Below are 15,497 nucleotides of genomic sequence, written 5' to 3'. Positions count from 1 at the left end.
TTAATACACACTTACAATAATACACGTATGTTAGTGTGTGTACTAACTATGGACTAACTTTTTCTACATTTAATTAATGCAGATATTTTCACTTTTCAATGTGTGAGCATTTTTTCTTACCGCTTTTTAATTGTTTTGTTGTTGTTCCTTTTGTTTTATTCTTCTGTTTCTGTTTTGTGGTAAAGTTGCAGTTGCTATTGTTATTTAGAGTGAGAAGTTTTATTTGGCTTGAGAATGAATAAAAAAAAAAAAATACAGAAAATGCTTGCAAAGAAAGGTAAATTTACCAAAGCATTGCAGTCTTTTTCTACACAAGAAATGGGTTTTTAGAACAAGCCCAAGATATTAAATTCATAAATACCTTTACACATACAGATACACTAATATACTTATACCCAACAAACACCAAGTCGTAAGTTTCATTTTTAAATAATTCTCAAACCTTAAGAAATGTTTCAACTGAAAACATACTTTTATAAATGTTTCTATCATCTCTCTAAAAGCTACAACGGAAGTAAGAAAACTTTTTAAAAGTTATATTTTCTTAACCCTTTTGCAAACCCTAAATAGTCGATATCAAATAATTTTCAAACATTTGGCATTTTCAAAAACTACATGCTTACTGGGTTTTTGTTGTGTTTTTGAAGTGTATTCTGTTGCCGTTGTATGCGCAATTATGAAATGCGAATATTAAAAGAAAAAAACTTAATAAAGTTTCGTTTGAAATTTATTAATTAATAACAAAATACTCGTATCAAATTGCATTATTTTTATGTTTTTTTTACTTAGCTTATATCTGTTGGAATATTCATTAAAGTAGTTCAAGGCAGTGGAATGCTGAATGAAGGATAGTTGTGATATGAAATTCTTTGTTGTTAAACATTATTAATTGTTTCCTTTATCTAGGGCAGATAATAATGTAATGATGGTTTGAAAAAAATATCTTAGTAATCGATGCTTTTATAACTGCGCCATAAAATTTCTCGAAAAAATTAATAACAAGTGCAGAATTGTTTAGTTAGTTAGTTTGAAAGGAGGATGTACGTTACATGAGATCCAAAGAAATACACATAGGACAATATGAGGCCGTTGTACTTTCCTTTACCAGAGTCATTAGTGGCAACCGAACCCACTACTTTCGTAAACTACCTATTAAGCAACGAAGCCAAAATTGTTAACTTTAAGCTTTTAATTTTAAAAAAATACAATTTGTGAAATCCATGATCTCAGACAAACATATTAACAAGGCCATATATGTTTTAAATTTTGACTAAATTTTTGCAATCGAGTTTAGAGAGATCACTGCGAAAACATGTTTTTCATTTGAGTTACGAAGTTGACTTTTGAAAACTCAATAGGTTAGTTTTTACTCCAAGAAGATCGAGCTGAAACTCTTTGAAATCGTGCTCTTAAGGTTCATGTACAAATGTCGATATTTTATGAGTGTTTATACCCTACACCACTTTAGTAGGGAGGGTACATTGGGTTTGTGCTAATGTGCTGAACGCACAATAATATTGCTCCTATACCCACTTTAAAGTATACCAATCGGCTTAGAATCATTTTCTGAGTCGACTTAGGGACGAAGCCTATTGAAAATGGTTACGATCGGTCCATTATTTCACCTAGCCCCAATACAACTGAACCCCCGAATAGGGCTTGTAAACCTTGTAACCAAACTACAGGTCGCAATTTTGAAGATAATTCAATGAAATTTGGCACACGATCTTCAATGTACCAGAGACGAAGTCTATTGAAAATGGTTAACATCGGTCCATTATCTCCCCTAGCCCCCATACAACTGAACCCCCGAATAGGGCTTGAAAACCTTGTAATCAAACTACAGGTCGCAATTTTGAAGATAATTCAATGAAATTTGGCACACGATCTTTTGTGGTACCGGAGACGAAGCCTGTTGAAAATGGTTAACATCGGTCTATTATTTCACCTAGCCCCCATTACAACTGAACCGGACTAATAGGGCTTTTAAGTTCATAATTATGTTTAATATACTCGTATCTCGACAAAAAGCTGCATGCACATGAATTTTATAATTATAGGGTCTCATTTGACCATAGCCCCTATTCAAAGCCCCCTTCAAAATTCGACTTAAATGTCCACAATTTTATTCAACAATAAATGGTTTAAGTATATCTGAAACAAGGTACAATTCAACTTAAATGGTTTACTATGAAAACTAAATCACATTTTTTGTAACTGCTACCGGAGACGAAGCCTGTTGGAAATGGTTAACATCGGTCCATTATTTCACCTAGCCCCCATACAACTGAACTAGATGAATAGGGCTTTTAAGTTCATAATTATGTTTAATATACTCGTATCTCGACTAAAAGCTGCAAAACCAAGTTCTATACTAGCCTTCATGACCCACATGAATTTTTTAATTATAGGGTCTCATTTGACCATAGCCCCTATTCAAAGCCCCCTTCAAAATTCGACTTAAATGTCCACAATTTTATTCAACAATAAATGGCTTAAGTATATCTGAGGCAAGGTACAATTCAATTTAAATGCTTTATTATAAAAACTAAATCACATTTTTTGTAACAGCTACCGGAGACGAAGCCTGGTGGAAATGGTTAACATCGGTCCATTATTTCACCTAGCACCCATACAACTGAACCGGACGAATAGGGCTTTTAAGTTCATAATTATGTTTAGTATACTCGTATCTCGACAAAAAGCTTCAAAACCAAGTTCTATACTAGCCTTGTATATTTGTGATTTTTGCGGAAAATATATAAAAAGTAAAAGATGTTGATTTTAAACTTTAACCCGATTTGTGAACTTTTTCAACAATTGCGATATTTCCAAAAATATTAAAAAAACTTATAGCCCTAATATACATATTCATATGTATATATAAAAAATATTATTTTTAAAAACGAAAAAATATGCCTTGAGATAATTTTTTGAAGCTGTTTTTATAATTACATAATTGTATGTTTTTAACAGCTGCAACATTAGTGTGAAAACAATATTTATTTTGAATTTTTAAAGGTCGCTCTTTGTATACTCCTCGGTTATTTTTGAAAATTTTTTTAGTTGAAAAATTTAAATTATAAATATTAATAAGTTTTAAAGAACATTATATTTATAATTAGAGCAAAATTATTTGACTGTGATTTTAATACCCTTTACCACCCAGCAGTTCATAAACAATTTTTAACAAAAGTATTCATATTTATTACTTTATTAAAAATAAAAGTAACTAGTTTGATGGTCATAAATATATAATTGATATTCCTAACATATGTTGCCGCAAATAAATAAAAAAGTTGTAGAGAATAAGAAGCCAAACTTTTAGTTATTAGTAATACATAATAAAAAATTAATATATTCATACATATATTTGTAGTTAAAACTTTACTACAAAATAAACTGAAATACATAATTATTCAACACATGCAAAATATTGCATAAATAGCAACCAATATAAAGCATCGCTATCATTAAATATGTTTTTAAAACATTAAAAACATCTTGAATATAAATAATGGAGAAGGCAAGAAAATTTATAAATAAATAAATTCAAAAACGCAGTATATATATAAGCGCAGTATTCAAACCCGAAACTTAGCCGTTAGACAAAATTGTTTTGAGAAAAAAAAAAAAACGAAATTGGAAAATAGCTATGTATATTCAGTATAAGTATGCAAAGGAAATGCACTGAAGACAATATGACAGTGTACTAACAGTGTCGAAGAAAATAATGCTGAATGCTCAGAGATGGTAAAATTGGCAAATACGCGGTAGAATGGAAAAATTTGGTAATTGAGGTTTTTTTGCAAAAATGTTGGTATAAACTAAATTTTGTTTTGCAAATAAATCAAAAAATCATTTATATTCTTAACAAATTTTAAAAATTGCAAATAAGAGTACTATAACCATTTGTTTTTAAAAAATAAACATTTTTGCAATTTTTTTAAATTATCGATTATTTTTTCCGCAATGGAGTAAATCATATATATTCGGTAAATTTAGCATAAAATTCTCAACTTTTAACACACCCTTTATATTTATATATTCTGTTATGAATTTCGCTCTTGTACACAAAATAAGAATATTTTAATAGTTTGTTTAAATTCAGCATTATACAGCTGTTGGAAATACTTTTACATTTAATATTCCAAAACTTTAATTTTAACCAACAATTAGTTCGACGAATATAAAGAAAACAATATGGATGCATTATATTACCATAACATTAACCATATTTCCTTTAGTATACAAATATGTTTATATTAAGGAGGTCGTAAAAGAGAAATTGATTATTTTCACACCAAAATAAAAAAAATTGTGCCATGACATCAATATTGGTGGATCAAGGGATATAAAGCTCATGTTTAGAGTTTTGTATTTTTATACACACCAGATTTTATCATTCCGTTTGCAACACATCGAAATACTGGTCAAAACGGTCAAAATTTATACGATCAATAATTTATATATATACACTAATATACTTCGTACAGTTATGAAATTCGACATAAGCTAGTTTTATAGGAACTCAAATCTTCCTACAGAATTGCATGGGGATCGGTCGATAACATAAGCTGAAAAATTTTTAGAGACCGAAGTATAATACTCTAAAGGACTGAGCTGCGCTGAATCCAAATCTTCATCACATTTGGGTTTCGAGATACTATGTCCTTCGTGATATTTCACATAAAGCTTGATACAAGAAATTTACAAAAACTGAAATTTTTCGCACACTCCGTCTATATTTTACGAAAAACCAATATTGCAATTTTTAAAAATTTTGTCTATAACAATATTTTTGGATTGTTTAACAGTCTACTTTATTTGTTGAGATATCATCCGTCGAAGTTGACGGATGGACAGACATCGAAAAAACTAATCAGAAAGTGATTTTGGGTCGATTGACACATCCTCAGGTAAGTGTGGATCCAATATTTTGGTTCCTCATGAACAATATCTACAAAGCATAATACCCTTCTCACTGAAAGCCAGGTGTTTCAAGCTTTGTTAAGTTTTCTTGGCGCTGTTATAACTATTCAAAAAGTAACAAAAATGGCGTTTTGTCAAATTTTTGGACACGATATATCCAATCCCAGATGTGATGGAGAAAATTGGAGGTCAGAAAAGGTTATACTTTCTAAAGTTACACTTTAACTTGGTCGCAGGGTTTCGACATAAAAATTACTTTAACGCTCGTTATTGAATTAAAAATACGAGTATAGCGATAAAATTCGAAAAACTAAGTGTTACGAACCGAACTCTCTCTGCAAAATTTTCTCTGTTCACAATTGATCCTACCTCTTATATAACCCATCTTAGAGAAAACCAGTTTATGGTTATTAAAATTGTACAAAAATTATTTGTTTTCAAAATTAATTGCATTTTTTTTAATTCGCAAGACCATGTTTCAAAATAGACTTAAGCCCTCATTAAATTCCTTACTCCAAATATCACCCTGAGGTTTAAAGAAGAGCATTCCTTCTACAAACATAACACTCTCACTTGTTTCTTTATCATATTTCTTGGAAAGAAAATTTACGATATGTATGTATTATATATTAGAGTGCTTCAAAAAAAAAAAAGAAGTTGCTAATTTTGCCCGTCCCCCTCCTCTAGAATTGTTCTTTGGGTTGTAAAACTATGTCTTACAAAATAATTTTCACTCTATTTTAAATATCGGACTATATACGATAAATTCCAGTCATTTTTGGTAAATATGGCCGACAAATAAATATTATTTCGATATGGTACACTAAAAATTCCCAAATATTGCAAAATTTTACCTTTGGACACAGTTTATGGGTTAAGAATGTCCGATTTTAATAAAACTTCGGATATATATTTTATATTATCTGGACTATAATACTTAGGTAATACTTTATGTAAAATGTGCAACAGTAAAGAATTAATACGTTTTCTCTAAAATATTACAAAATAATTCGATTTTCCCGAAATCCGCCGAGTTCAAATCGCTTTATCTGTTGACCATAAATCCCCATGAAATCTCGTAAAAATTTTGAAATTTGTTTAACAAAGTTTCAAAAAAACTGAAAGAAAAAACTGAGCAAAAACTGAAAAATTCGATATTTTCCCCTTGTAAATGCACTTGAGCCGTTACGGCACCTGTTAACGTTATCCAATCAACCTAAATTTTTGTATGACATAGTTTTACAACCCATAGAACAATTATAGAAGGGGGCGGCCTGTTAGACAATTTTTTTTTCTTTAAACAAGCTTGAATCACTCTAATATACATATATTTGTTATCAAATGAAACGTCATATCAAACATTTATGTTTGACTACAAAAGTACTAAATTTGGGTTGTTAAAATTTTTACATTTGGTTATATATTTAATTGGGTTATAGAACAAATAATTCAGTTTAATTGAAATACTTACACAACTTCACCTAAGCTGTAATATATTAGCTGTCGTGCTTTTTGGTGGAAATTTTAGTACTTGTTTTCTTCTGTATACAAACGGGACAAAATTTCCCAAAATATTTTTTAATTATTTTTGTATAATATAAACATAAGCCTACGGATTTTGAGCTGGACCCATAAAAAAATATATTTTTGTTTATTTTTTCATGTTTTTATTATTTAAAATAATTTGTTCATCCTATCCTATCTTTAAAATTGCCATACTTACTCGTTTATTGTTGAACTTTCAGCTAATATTTCTTAACATTTTCCACAAGTTTGCTTATATAAATATACAAACATAAATTTTGTATAAATTTAATGAAATTTTAATCTATGAAATTAGTATTATATGTTTTTACTTCATATTTATGTAACTATACACGTAGAATATACAATTTTATTTTACAATCAAAGTTTCATGCATAACTTAAGTACTTAGTCGTACAAGTATTTAGTAGTAATTTTAATATAAATAACTATTACATACATATTTATGTATATACTACTAAAACATTCATAAATTTAACTACTACACTTGTTAAGAATATTTATGTACATATGTATGTATATCTATAAAATTTTGTACATACTTACATACATATTGCACTACATTAACTAACACTGCCTGTTATTGTTACTGTTGTTGTTCACAATAATGCAATATTATCATCTTCAATTCTTGGTTGTCATTGTCATCACATTAAAATTATGACTATAACTAAGAAGTCTATTCTATTAAAATGCTTATTATGCAACAGAGTCATTGCAATAGATCTTTATGCAATTTTCGATAAAGATTTTTGGTCAATATTTGTTAATAACCACAAACATATGGATGTATTATATACAAAAATCTCTTTCTTATACATCACAAGTTTTCAATAGAACACAATATCTGTTTATTTCACTAGATTTATGGTAGGATTAGAAATAAGGAAAATATTCGAAAATGTATAAAATATAGAACACTTTTGTTTAAATAACGTGTCATAACACGTTCACCAAAACCAGATGATATACTTCTGAAACTATAAATTTCAGGTTTCCAATATTATTTTTTCAAAAAAATTTTTGAAAGCATTTTTTACTTCTTTTGATCCTGACAGAGAGAGAGGTGTAATATGTTTCATGCGTATACAAAAAACGAATTATCAAAAAACACTATAACATAATTTTTCTTTGTTTCAAAATCGTCTGCATAAGGTAATATATTGCCAATTTTACATATTTCGAGGGATTATTGTTCAGCACGTCCAAATTATTTGCTAAATATTTTACCACCTTATTTTCATTCAAATTTAAGGTAGATTGTATTGAATAAAATCTACCGATATTGTACATATTTAGGTTGGTACAATATGTTAATATTAAATTAGTTTATCGAAATAAATTTATTTATCACAAGACTGACACAACTCAAAATTTAATATTTTAAACTAAATAATAAACAAACAAAGTTGTAAATTTAGCTATGACGAATAATATCCCACTAAAACCCATATTACCATCTAAATTTTTTTTAGCTGTTATACTTATATACCCAGTTTTACGACTTTTAGTATTTATTATATATGGAAGGAGCCACGCCCACTGTTTCTAGTCGACTTATTCTTAAACCAAATGTTCATATTGATTTTAATGCAATTGTGCTACAGTTGAGGTCTCCTATCTGTTGTAGTTCACAAGGATGTCATAGTTGTTCTTGCAAAATTTGAGAATGCTATCTCTAATAGATTCTCAGATATACGAATTTTTGTACTTAGGTAGTTCATATGGAGGTATCAGGCCCCCTATTGCTAATTCTCTAATTTATTACACTTATGTTCACATGGATGTCCAAGTTGTTCTAGCACTAATAGCTAATAATACTGGTCCGCCAATTTATTACACTAATGTTCACATGGATGTCAAAGTTGTTCTTGCTAAATTTGATGATTCTATCTCTAATAGATTTTAAGATATAGGAATTTTTGTACTTAATTCATATGGGGCGTGACACCCTCCTTATTGCTAATCCACCAGTTTATTACACTACTGTTCACAAAGATGTCAAAATTGTTCTTGCAAACTTTGAGGATTCTGACTCTAATAGTTTCCCTATTGCTAATCCGCCAATTTACACAAAATTTGAGGACTCAAACTTACATATTTTCTAAAAAATACTATACAATATTTTCTCTATATGTGTAGTGCCACGCCCACAGTACCCACTCCGCCCATTTTGAACACAGGTGTTCATATTGATGTCAACGTTGCCCATACAAAATTATAGGACTCTAGCTGTAGCAGTTTCTAAATAAACTACTTGGAAACCACTATAAAGATACCAAGGTGACAACACTATAATACCCGAATTTTGAGTTATATTCATATGTAAGTATGAATGTATGTATCAGTCAGTCTTGCATGAAATGAACTATAAGTGTTGTTCTTGACCATCTTCGCTTACTTTCTTTATATAAATGTTGTTTTAAATGTTACCCGTAAAACCAGTTCTTATAAGTCAACATAATTTCAAGTCACTTCCACGGTAGACTTTGTGTATGTATACTAATGGCCTGCACAAGACAACAATAATGCGACAATTTGCTAAAAAATTTTGTGTGCTTATGATGTCGCACACGATATTTTTTAACAAATTGTCGTATTATTGTTGGCTTGTGCAGGCCTTTAATTTATACTTATCACATAAAAATTGAGTATCAGCTTATAAATTCGCTTTAAGAGCATTTCTGAACTTTTTGAAAACAATATAAGAGTGTCTTAAAAACAAGTTGAGAACAATAACACTGTGCGACAGAATTACAAAAACAGAATATATCTCAACACAACCGAATGTTGTTTGTAGTTTACAACACCATATTTAAAATATTTTTTACCCCGAAAATCTGGAATAATCCCCTAAAAATGTTCTTCTTTTAAATAAAAAGAAATGTTTATTGATCCAATCGAAGTAAAATATGATTTCTTTTGGGAAAATATTGAATTCAACAAAATTATGTTTTAAGTTCAAAATGACAAATTTTAACATTTTCTGAATTTTTAAAATTCAAAGTCTATTTGTTTTGTATTTAAATTAGTGTCTAGTAAAAGGATCAAAGTGGATAAACAATTTTGTGCAGAGGTTGAGCTGATGCCCGTTCGTCTAGTTGGCTGGCTTTCCATGTAACGCTTGTGCGCAAGGTACAGGTCGAAATTTTCAAAACAATTTAATTTGACAAATAGGTTGTTTGTGACAAATAGGCTGTTTTCAGCTCAAAGACGAAGCCTATTTATTTTTAAAAAAGTAGAGGAGTTTGGCTTTCTATTGCTGTTTACAAGAATAAATGGGATTAAAGAAATCTGATATAAAACATTTTAAATCCGACAACAATTAAAAATCCATTTTGTTTAGATAAGATAATAAATTTTTCGGGGTATATGTATTAAAAATTCTAAATATGGTGATCTACTCAACCTAATCTACAAACCGCACATGGTCACATGTTAAGTAATTGTTTAATGTCACACAGTGTAATTTGTGTAGCAAAAGATCTACAACCGGTTATTGAAATACACTTATGTATGTACGATCGTATAAAAGTATTTATAAATGTGTATGTGATTTCTTAGAAGCCATGTAAATAATTGAATAAATTAATTATTAATAATATGACAGACCGCAAAAAAAAAACACCAAATACACATGCATATAGTATTTTACGATAAGGTTTTTTGTTTGCAAATTAAAAGAGTAAACAAATTTGTTTTTTATTTAATTTTAGCATTAAATAATATTTGTAATTAAAACTAATTTTAATGTATCGGCTGATAAAAATGACTCTATAATAATACCGTATTTGTACAAGTAACAGATGAATTATTTATCTCCAAATCATAGTTAGTCAATTGAGAATTATCTACATGTCTCAATGGATTGCAATGGATTAATAGCTGTTATTCCCAATAACTAGTTAGTCGATAGAGAGTCAAAACATTTGTATTGAGTCTTAATACCTTATTTATAAGTTAGAAGTTTATTAGCCCACTGAGAGCTTAATATTGGATTTCAAATAAATATTTAATCAACTGGAAGGCGAAACAGTTATCGGATAGAGATTTAATATTTCAATTGATTTAGTCCTAAATCCCAGTTCTAGAAAATATGTGTAAAGTAATAACATTCAAGAAATGCCTTTTGAAACAAAACTGTTAACTATATTATTAATTTTTATATCCAGCATAAAATAAGTTATAACAAGTATACCTACTTCGGAAGTGAAGCATTGTGGTAGGTACATTTGAAAAAAAAAAAATAAAAATAAAAAATTACCAAAAGTACAAATATTTCGAAAAAATCTTTGATCCTGAAAGCTTTTCAAAAAATTCATTTCAAAAAACATACAGACTTCGCTACCTACCTTTTCACGTAGGTGGACAGTGTATATAATGCATATGTGTTCTAATAAAATATTTTGCATATGTATATAACAATTTTTATTTTTTATTGTATCAACACTATGTTATCAGGGAATTATATACTCTGTTGTTCAAATGTCTAACCACATTTCTGAGAACTAAAAAAAAATATTAAGCGATAAAATTACTGCTTGTTTGGAATTCCCACAATATTTTCGTGTTTTGTAAAATTTTTAGAATTTTATGAACCCTACACTGACACCGTGGTACTTTTTCTGTTGAAGATAAAATTCCTAGAAAATGAGTATATATTGTGTCCTTGTAAATATGGTTTATCAGACTAGAGATCTCTCCGCGAAATGTAAAAAAATGGTAGCTAGTTAGTTAGTTATTAGTTAGTTTAGTATTCGTTAGAGTTAGTTAGTTAGTTAGTTGTTAGTTAGTTAGTTCGTAGTTAGTTTAGTTCGGTCGTTGTTAGTTAAGTTGTTAGTTAAGTTCGTTAGTTAGTTAGTTATTTGGTAGTTCAGTTATTTCGTTGTTAGTTAGTTTTTAGTTAGTTGTGTTAGTTAGTTAGTTCGTTAGTTAGTTTCGTTGTCGTTAGTTCGTTCTTAGTTTCGTTTAGTTTCGTTTTCGTTCGTTGTTAGTTAGTTAGTTTGTTAGTCGTTCTTAGTTATTTCGTTAGTTCGTTTGTTATTTATTTAGTTAGTTCGTTAGTTCGTTGTTATTTCGTTCGTCGTTAGTTTTTAGTTCGTTCGTTTTTGTTTTTCGAATTCTTCGTTAGTTAGTTATTTGTTACGTTTACGTTATTTTCGTTCGTTCGTTAGTTCAGGTTCGTTGTTACGTTAGTTCGTTTAGTTTCGTAGTTCGTTAGTTTAGTGCGTTCGTTCGTTCGTTAGTTCGTTGTTCGTTCGTTCGTTTCGTCGTTCGTTCGTTCGTTCTTTCGTTTCGTTCGTTAGTTTCTTTCGTTCGTTCGTTCGTTTCTTTCGTTCTTTCGTTAGTTCGTTCGTTCGTTCGTTTCGTTCGTTTTCGTTTTCGTTCTTTTAGTTCGTTCTTTTTTTTTCGTTCGTTCGTTTAGTTTCGTTCGTTTCGTTCTTCGTTCGTTCGTTCTTTCGTTCGTTTTCGTTTTCGTTCTTCGTTTTCGTTCGTTCGTTCTTTTTTCGTTCGTTAGTTCGTTCGTTTTTTCGTTCTTCGTTCGTTCGTTTCGTTCGTTCGTTCGTTCGTTCGTTCGTTCGTTCTTCGTTCGTTCGTTTCGTTCGTTCGTTCGTTCGTTCTTTCGTTAGTTAGTTAGTTAGTTAGTTAGTTAGTTTTAGTTAATTAATTTTTAAAAAGACTTTAAGTTCAAGTTAATTCCTATTTGGTTTGTACGCTGACGTATGATATTGTTGTTATTTTTTACGCTGACCCCCAACTGAAAGCATTTCTGTTTTATGTAGTTCATTTGAAATTGACGTTTGTAAAAAATGTTATTGAATTAAATGGAATTTATTTATTCAGTTATTTGAAAACCCATTAAAACCCGCACAAAAAATGGGTTAATTTTTGTTTACCTTACTACGCAATTACAAATAATTCTAGTATCATCATCTTGATTAAATTCATTTCAGTTAAAGCTTTTCAAATGGAAACAACGAAAGTTTTCGCACTCGTTCTATTAATTAGTTTTATACAAATAATTCCAATTTACAGTGATAGTCAACACTTATTAGAAACCTGGAATAAAATAAATACGAATAATGTTAACGACATTCAGAAAAGTAATGATGTTCTTAAGGAAATAAAAGAAGAACAATTTGCATTAGCTCAATTACGTGCTATTGTAGAGAGACATCTAAGAACTAAAAATGCTGAGCAAATGGTAAATGTTTTAAGTGCAAACGATATATCAATTTCTGACAACAAACTTAAAGAAATTGTTGCAAATATTAGCAAGAATTATGATCTACAACTGATTGACAGCATTATAGCTCAGACCATAGATGAACTACTGCTGACGAGAAATTTGACTGAAATGCCTGATTTATTGTGGAGTATTTATCAGGAAAAAGATTTGAAACACTTTGAAATTATGTTACGTTTACAAATTCGTCTGTATAGCAGTTATGGTGGTCGGCATCATCCCGATGAAGATGAATTTTTACAAAAATACGCCTACACATTGCATAAAATTAAGAACGAAACTTTATACACTTCCGCAAATATGAGCTTAAAATCAAATGTAAACAGTATAGAGGAGAAGTTGCCCAATAATTTAAAATATCTATACTTTGAGCCATATTTTTGTCTACTAAATGTTAAATTTCAGAAATATATTTATACAGCAGTTCAACTAAAAGTGGATCCTGTAAGTCGTTACATTTGGCTGTGGTATGACAACAAATCTATGGATGATACGGGCTATATAAAAGCTGAAGTTTTGCAGTTTAATTCAAATAATGCGACAAAATTTCAAGTTGCTCTTAGGGGCACTAAATATCAATTGTATTATTACATGATGCCCGGCACACATATAATTGCCGGTTGGGATACTGTTGGCACCCCTTCAAATTATACTTGGGATCTTGAGTTTTTGGATAATGATCGTGTAGTATTTTCACAAAATGATTATATAATGTGTGGTGTCGAACAGCATGACAATGAGAGGCGTAATGTTGGTGGACGCAAAAAGGGTGAAGTTTCATCAACTAGTCCAGAGTGCCAGTGGCTTTTAGGAGAATGTTTATTTAAGTGATTTATTAATTTAAAGTTCTTTTAATATTTATTTGTCGCTTTATTTATAATAAAAAATTATAAAATTTTCAGTAAAATAATAAAAATATTTTATTCACAAATTACAGTTAATTTTGTATAAAAATGGCGTTTCATAGTTTTTATCTACATACTTATTTACTGATCATAAATATATCCACAAATATAGGAAAAAAAGAAGGTATATATTCTGGATCCTTATTAAATTCTAAGAAGATCTAGTATGTCTGTCTGTTAAAAACACGATAGAGTCTAAATGGAAGTAGCTAGCGGACTGAAATTTTGCATAGACATTTTATATTGATGAAGTTTGTTTGGTATTTAAAATGGGCAACATCGGCCCACGATTTCGCCTAGCCCCAATATAAGGTCCCCTTCAGAAAATAACTTTAACGCTCATAACTGTCTAAAGGAAGCATCTATAGCTATGAAATTCGACATGAACAAATTTTATAGGAACCTAAATCGCTTTGTAAAATTTTATAAGGATCAGTCCTTAATTGACCCTACTCCTTCAGAAAATGGTCTCCTTCAGAAAATTACTCTAACGCTCATAACTGTCTTAAAGAAGCATCTATATAAGGATCGGTCCATAATTGAACCTATCCCCCATATAAGGTCCCCTTCAGAAAATGACTTTAACGCTCATAACTGACTAAAAGAAGCAGCAATAGCGATGAAATTCGACATAAACATATTTTATAGGAACCTTAATATCATTGTAAATTTTTATAAGGATCGGTCCATAATTGACCCTATCCCCCATATAAAGTCCCCTTCAGAAAATGACTGTAACGCACATAACTGACTAAACGAAGCAGCTATAGCGATGAAATTCGACATAAACATATTTTATGGGAACCTTAATATCATTGTACAATTTTAGAAGGATTTGTCCATAATTGACCCTATCCCCCATATAAGGTCCCCTTCAGAAAATGACTTTAACGCTTATAACTGACTAAAAGGAGCAGCTATAGCGATGAAATTCGACATGAACATATTTTATAGGAACCTAAATCGCTTTGTAAAATGTTATAAGGATCGGTTCATGATTGACCCTACCCCCCATATAAGGTCCTCTGAACCGACTGATATACATAAAACGATACATTGAATGGAGAAAAATTGCGATTTTAGTTTTTCATTTCTAGATCCTTTATCCATTTTAAAGGACTTCAAAGTTTTAAAGAAGTACATTTTTCAAATAATATTTTAAAATTCTTCTACTGATCAAACAATGTCAAATTTGATGTCAAGAGAACAAGAAGACTTGAAAAATATTTTGTATTTTTTTTATTTTATACTGCCAGAAAAAAGCTTTCGAAAATGGCTTTAAAATGTTTATCCTTTAATAACTATTTAGATTTTTAATATTATTTTTTCGAGAAATTTTTGAAGGCCATTTTTGACATCTTTTGATCCTGACAGAATAAAACAAAAATAACAAAAAATATTTTACAACTCTTCTTGGTCATATGATACCAAATTTGGTTTATTTTTAAAATGTGCTGCTTTGAAATTTTGAAGTACTTTTACAAGGAAACTGGATCACGAAATAAAAAACTGTGAACGCAGTTTTACTTCATTTAATCTCTAGTTTCAGATTTATATCATCTGCTTCGTGTCTAATTTTGAGTGTTGGATGGTGTAATATTAAAAAATAAATACTACATATGTATGTATATCTAAAGTGCTCATTTCTTTTCAAATTCAAGTTTTCAAAATCTCAAATTCTGACATGAAAACAAAATATATATATGTAAATATAATGAGTAATAATACAGATTCCGCACCATACCATACGATATCCTACAGCAGCAATATGCGTATTTGAAGATAATTTGAAGCCTAATAAAGTCGATATTTTTTGGGCCCCTCTAATATACATATGTATGTATGTGTATACTAATTCTCAAACAACC

At 29.6% G+C, this 15,497-nt stretch overlaps 1 protein-coding gene across 1 annotated transcript; it reads left to right on the top strand.

The window, feature by feature from the left end:
- Positions 1 to 12,405: 12,405 nt before the first annotated feature.
- LOC119605316 lies at positions 12,406 to 13,660 on the top strand. Its single transcript, XM_037958344.1, has one exon. The coding sequence runs from the start codon at positions 12,446 to 12,448 to the stop codon at positions 13,553 to 13,555; it is 1,110 nt and encodes a 369-aa protein (XP_037814272.1). The 5' UTR covers positions 12,406 to 12,445; the 3' UTR covers positions 13,556 to 13,660.
- The last annotated feature ends 1,837 nt before the right edge of the window (positions 13,661 to 15,497 follow it).

This window comes from Lucilia sericata, unplaced genomic scaffold (genome assembly GCF_015586225.1).
Source record: "Lucilia sericata isolate MDLA Ls3-8-SP2 unplaced genomic scaffold, ASM1558622v1 Contig000474F_arrow, whole genome shotgun sequence".
NCBI classification, from domain to species: Eukaryota; Metazoa; Arthropoda; class Insecta; order Diptera; family Calliphoridae; genus Lucilia; species Lucilia sericata.
Note: the sequence above shows the minus strand (reverse complement) of the source record. Positions and strands in the feature narration are given on the sequence as shown.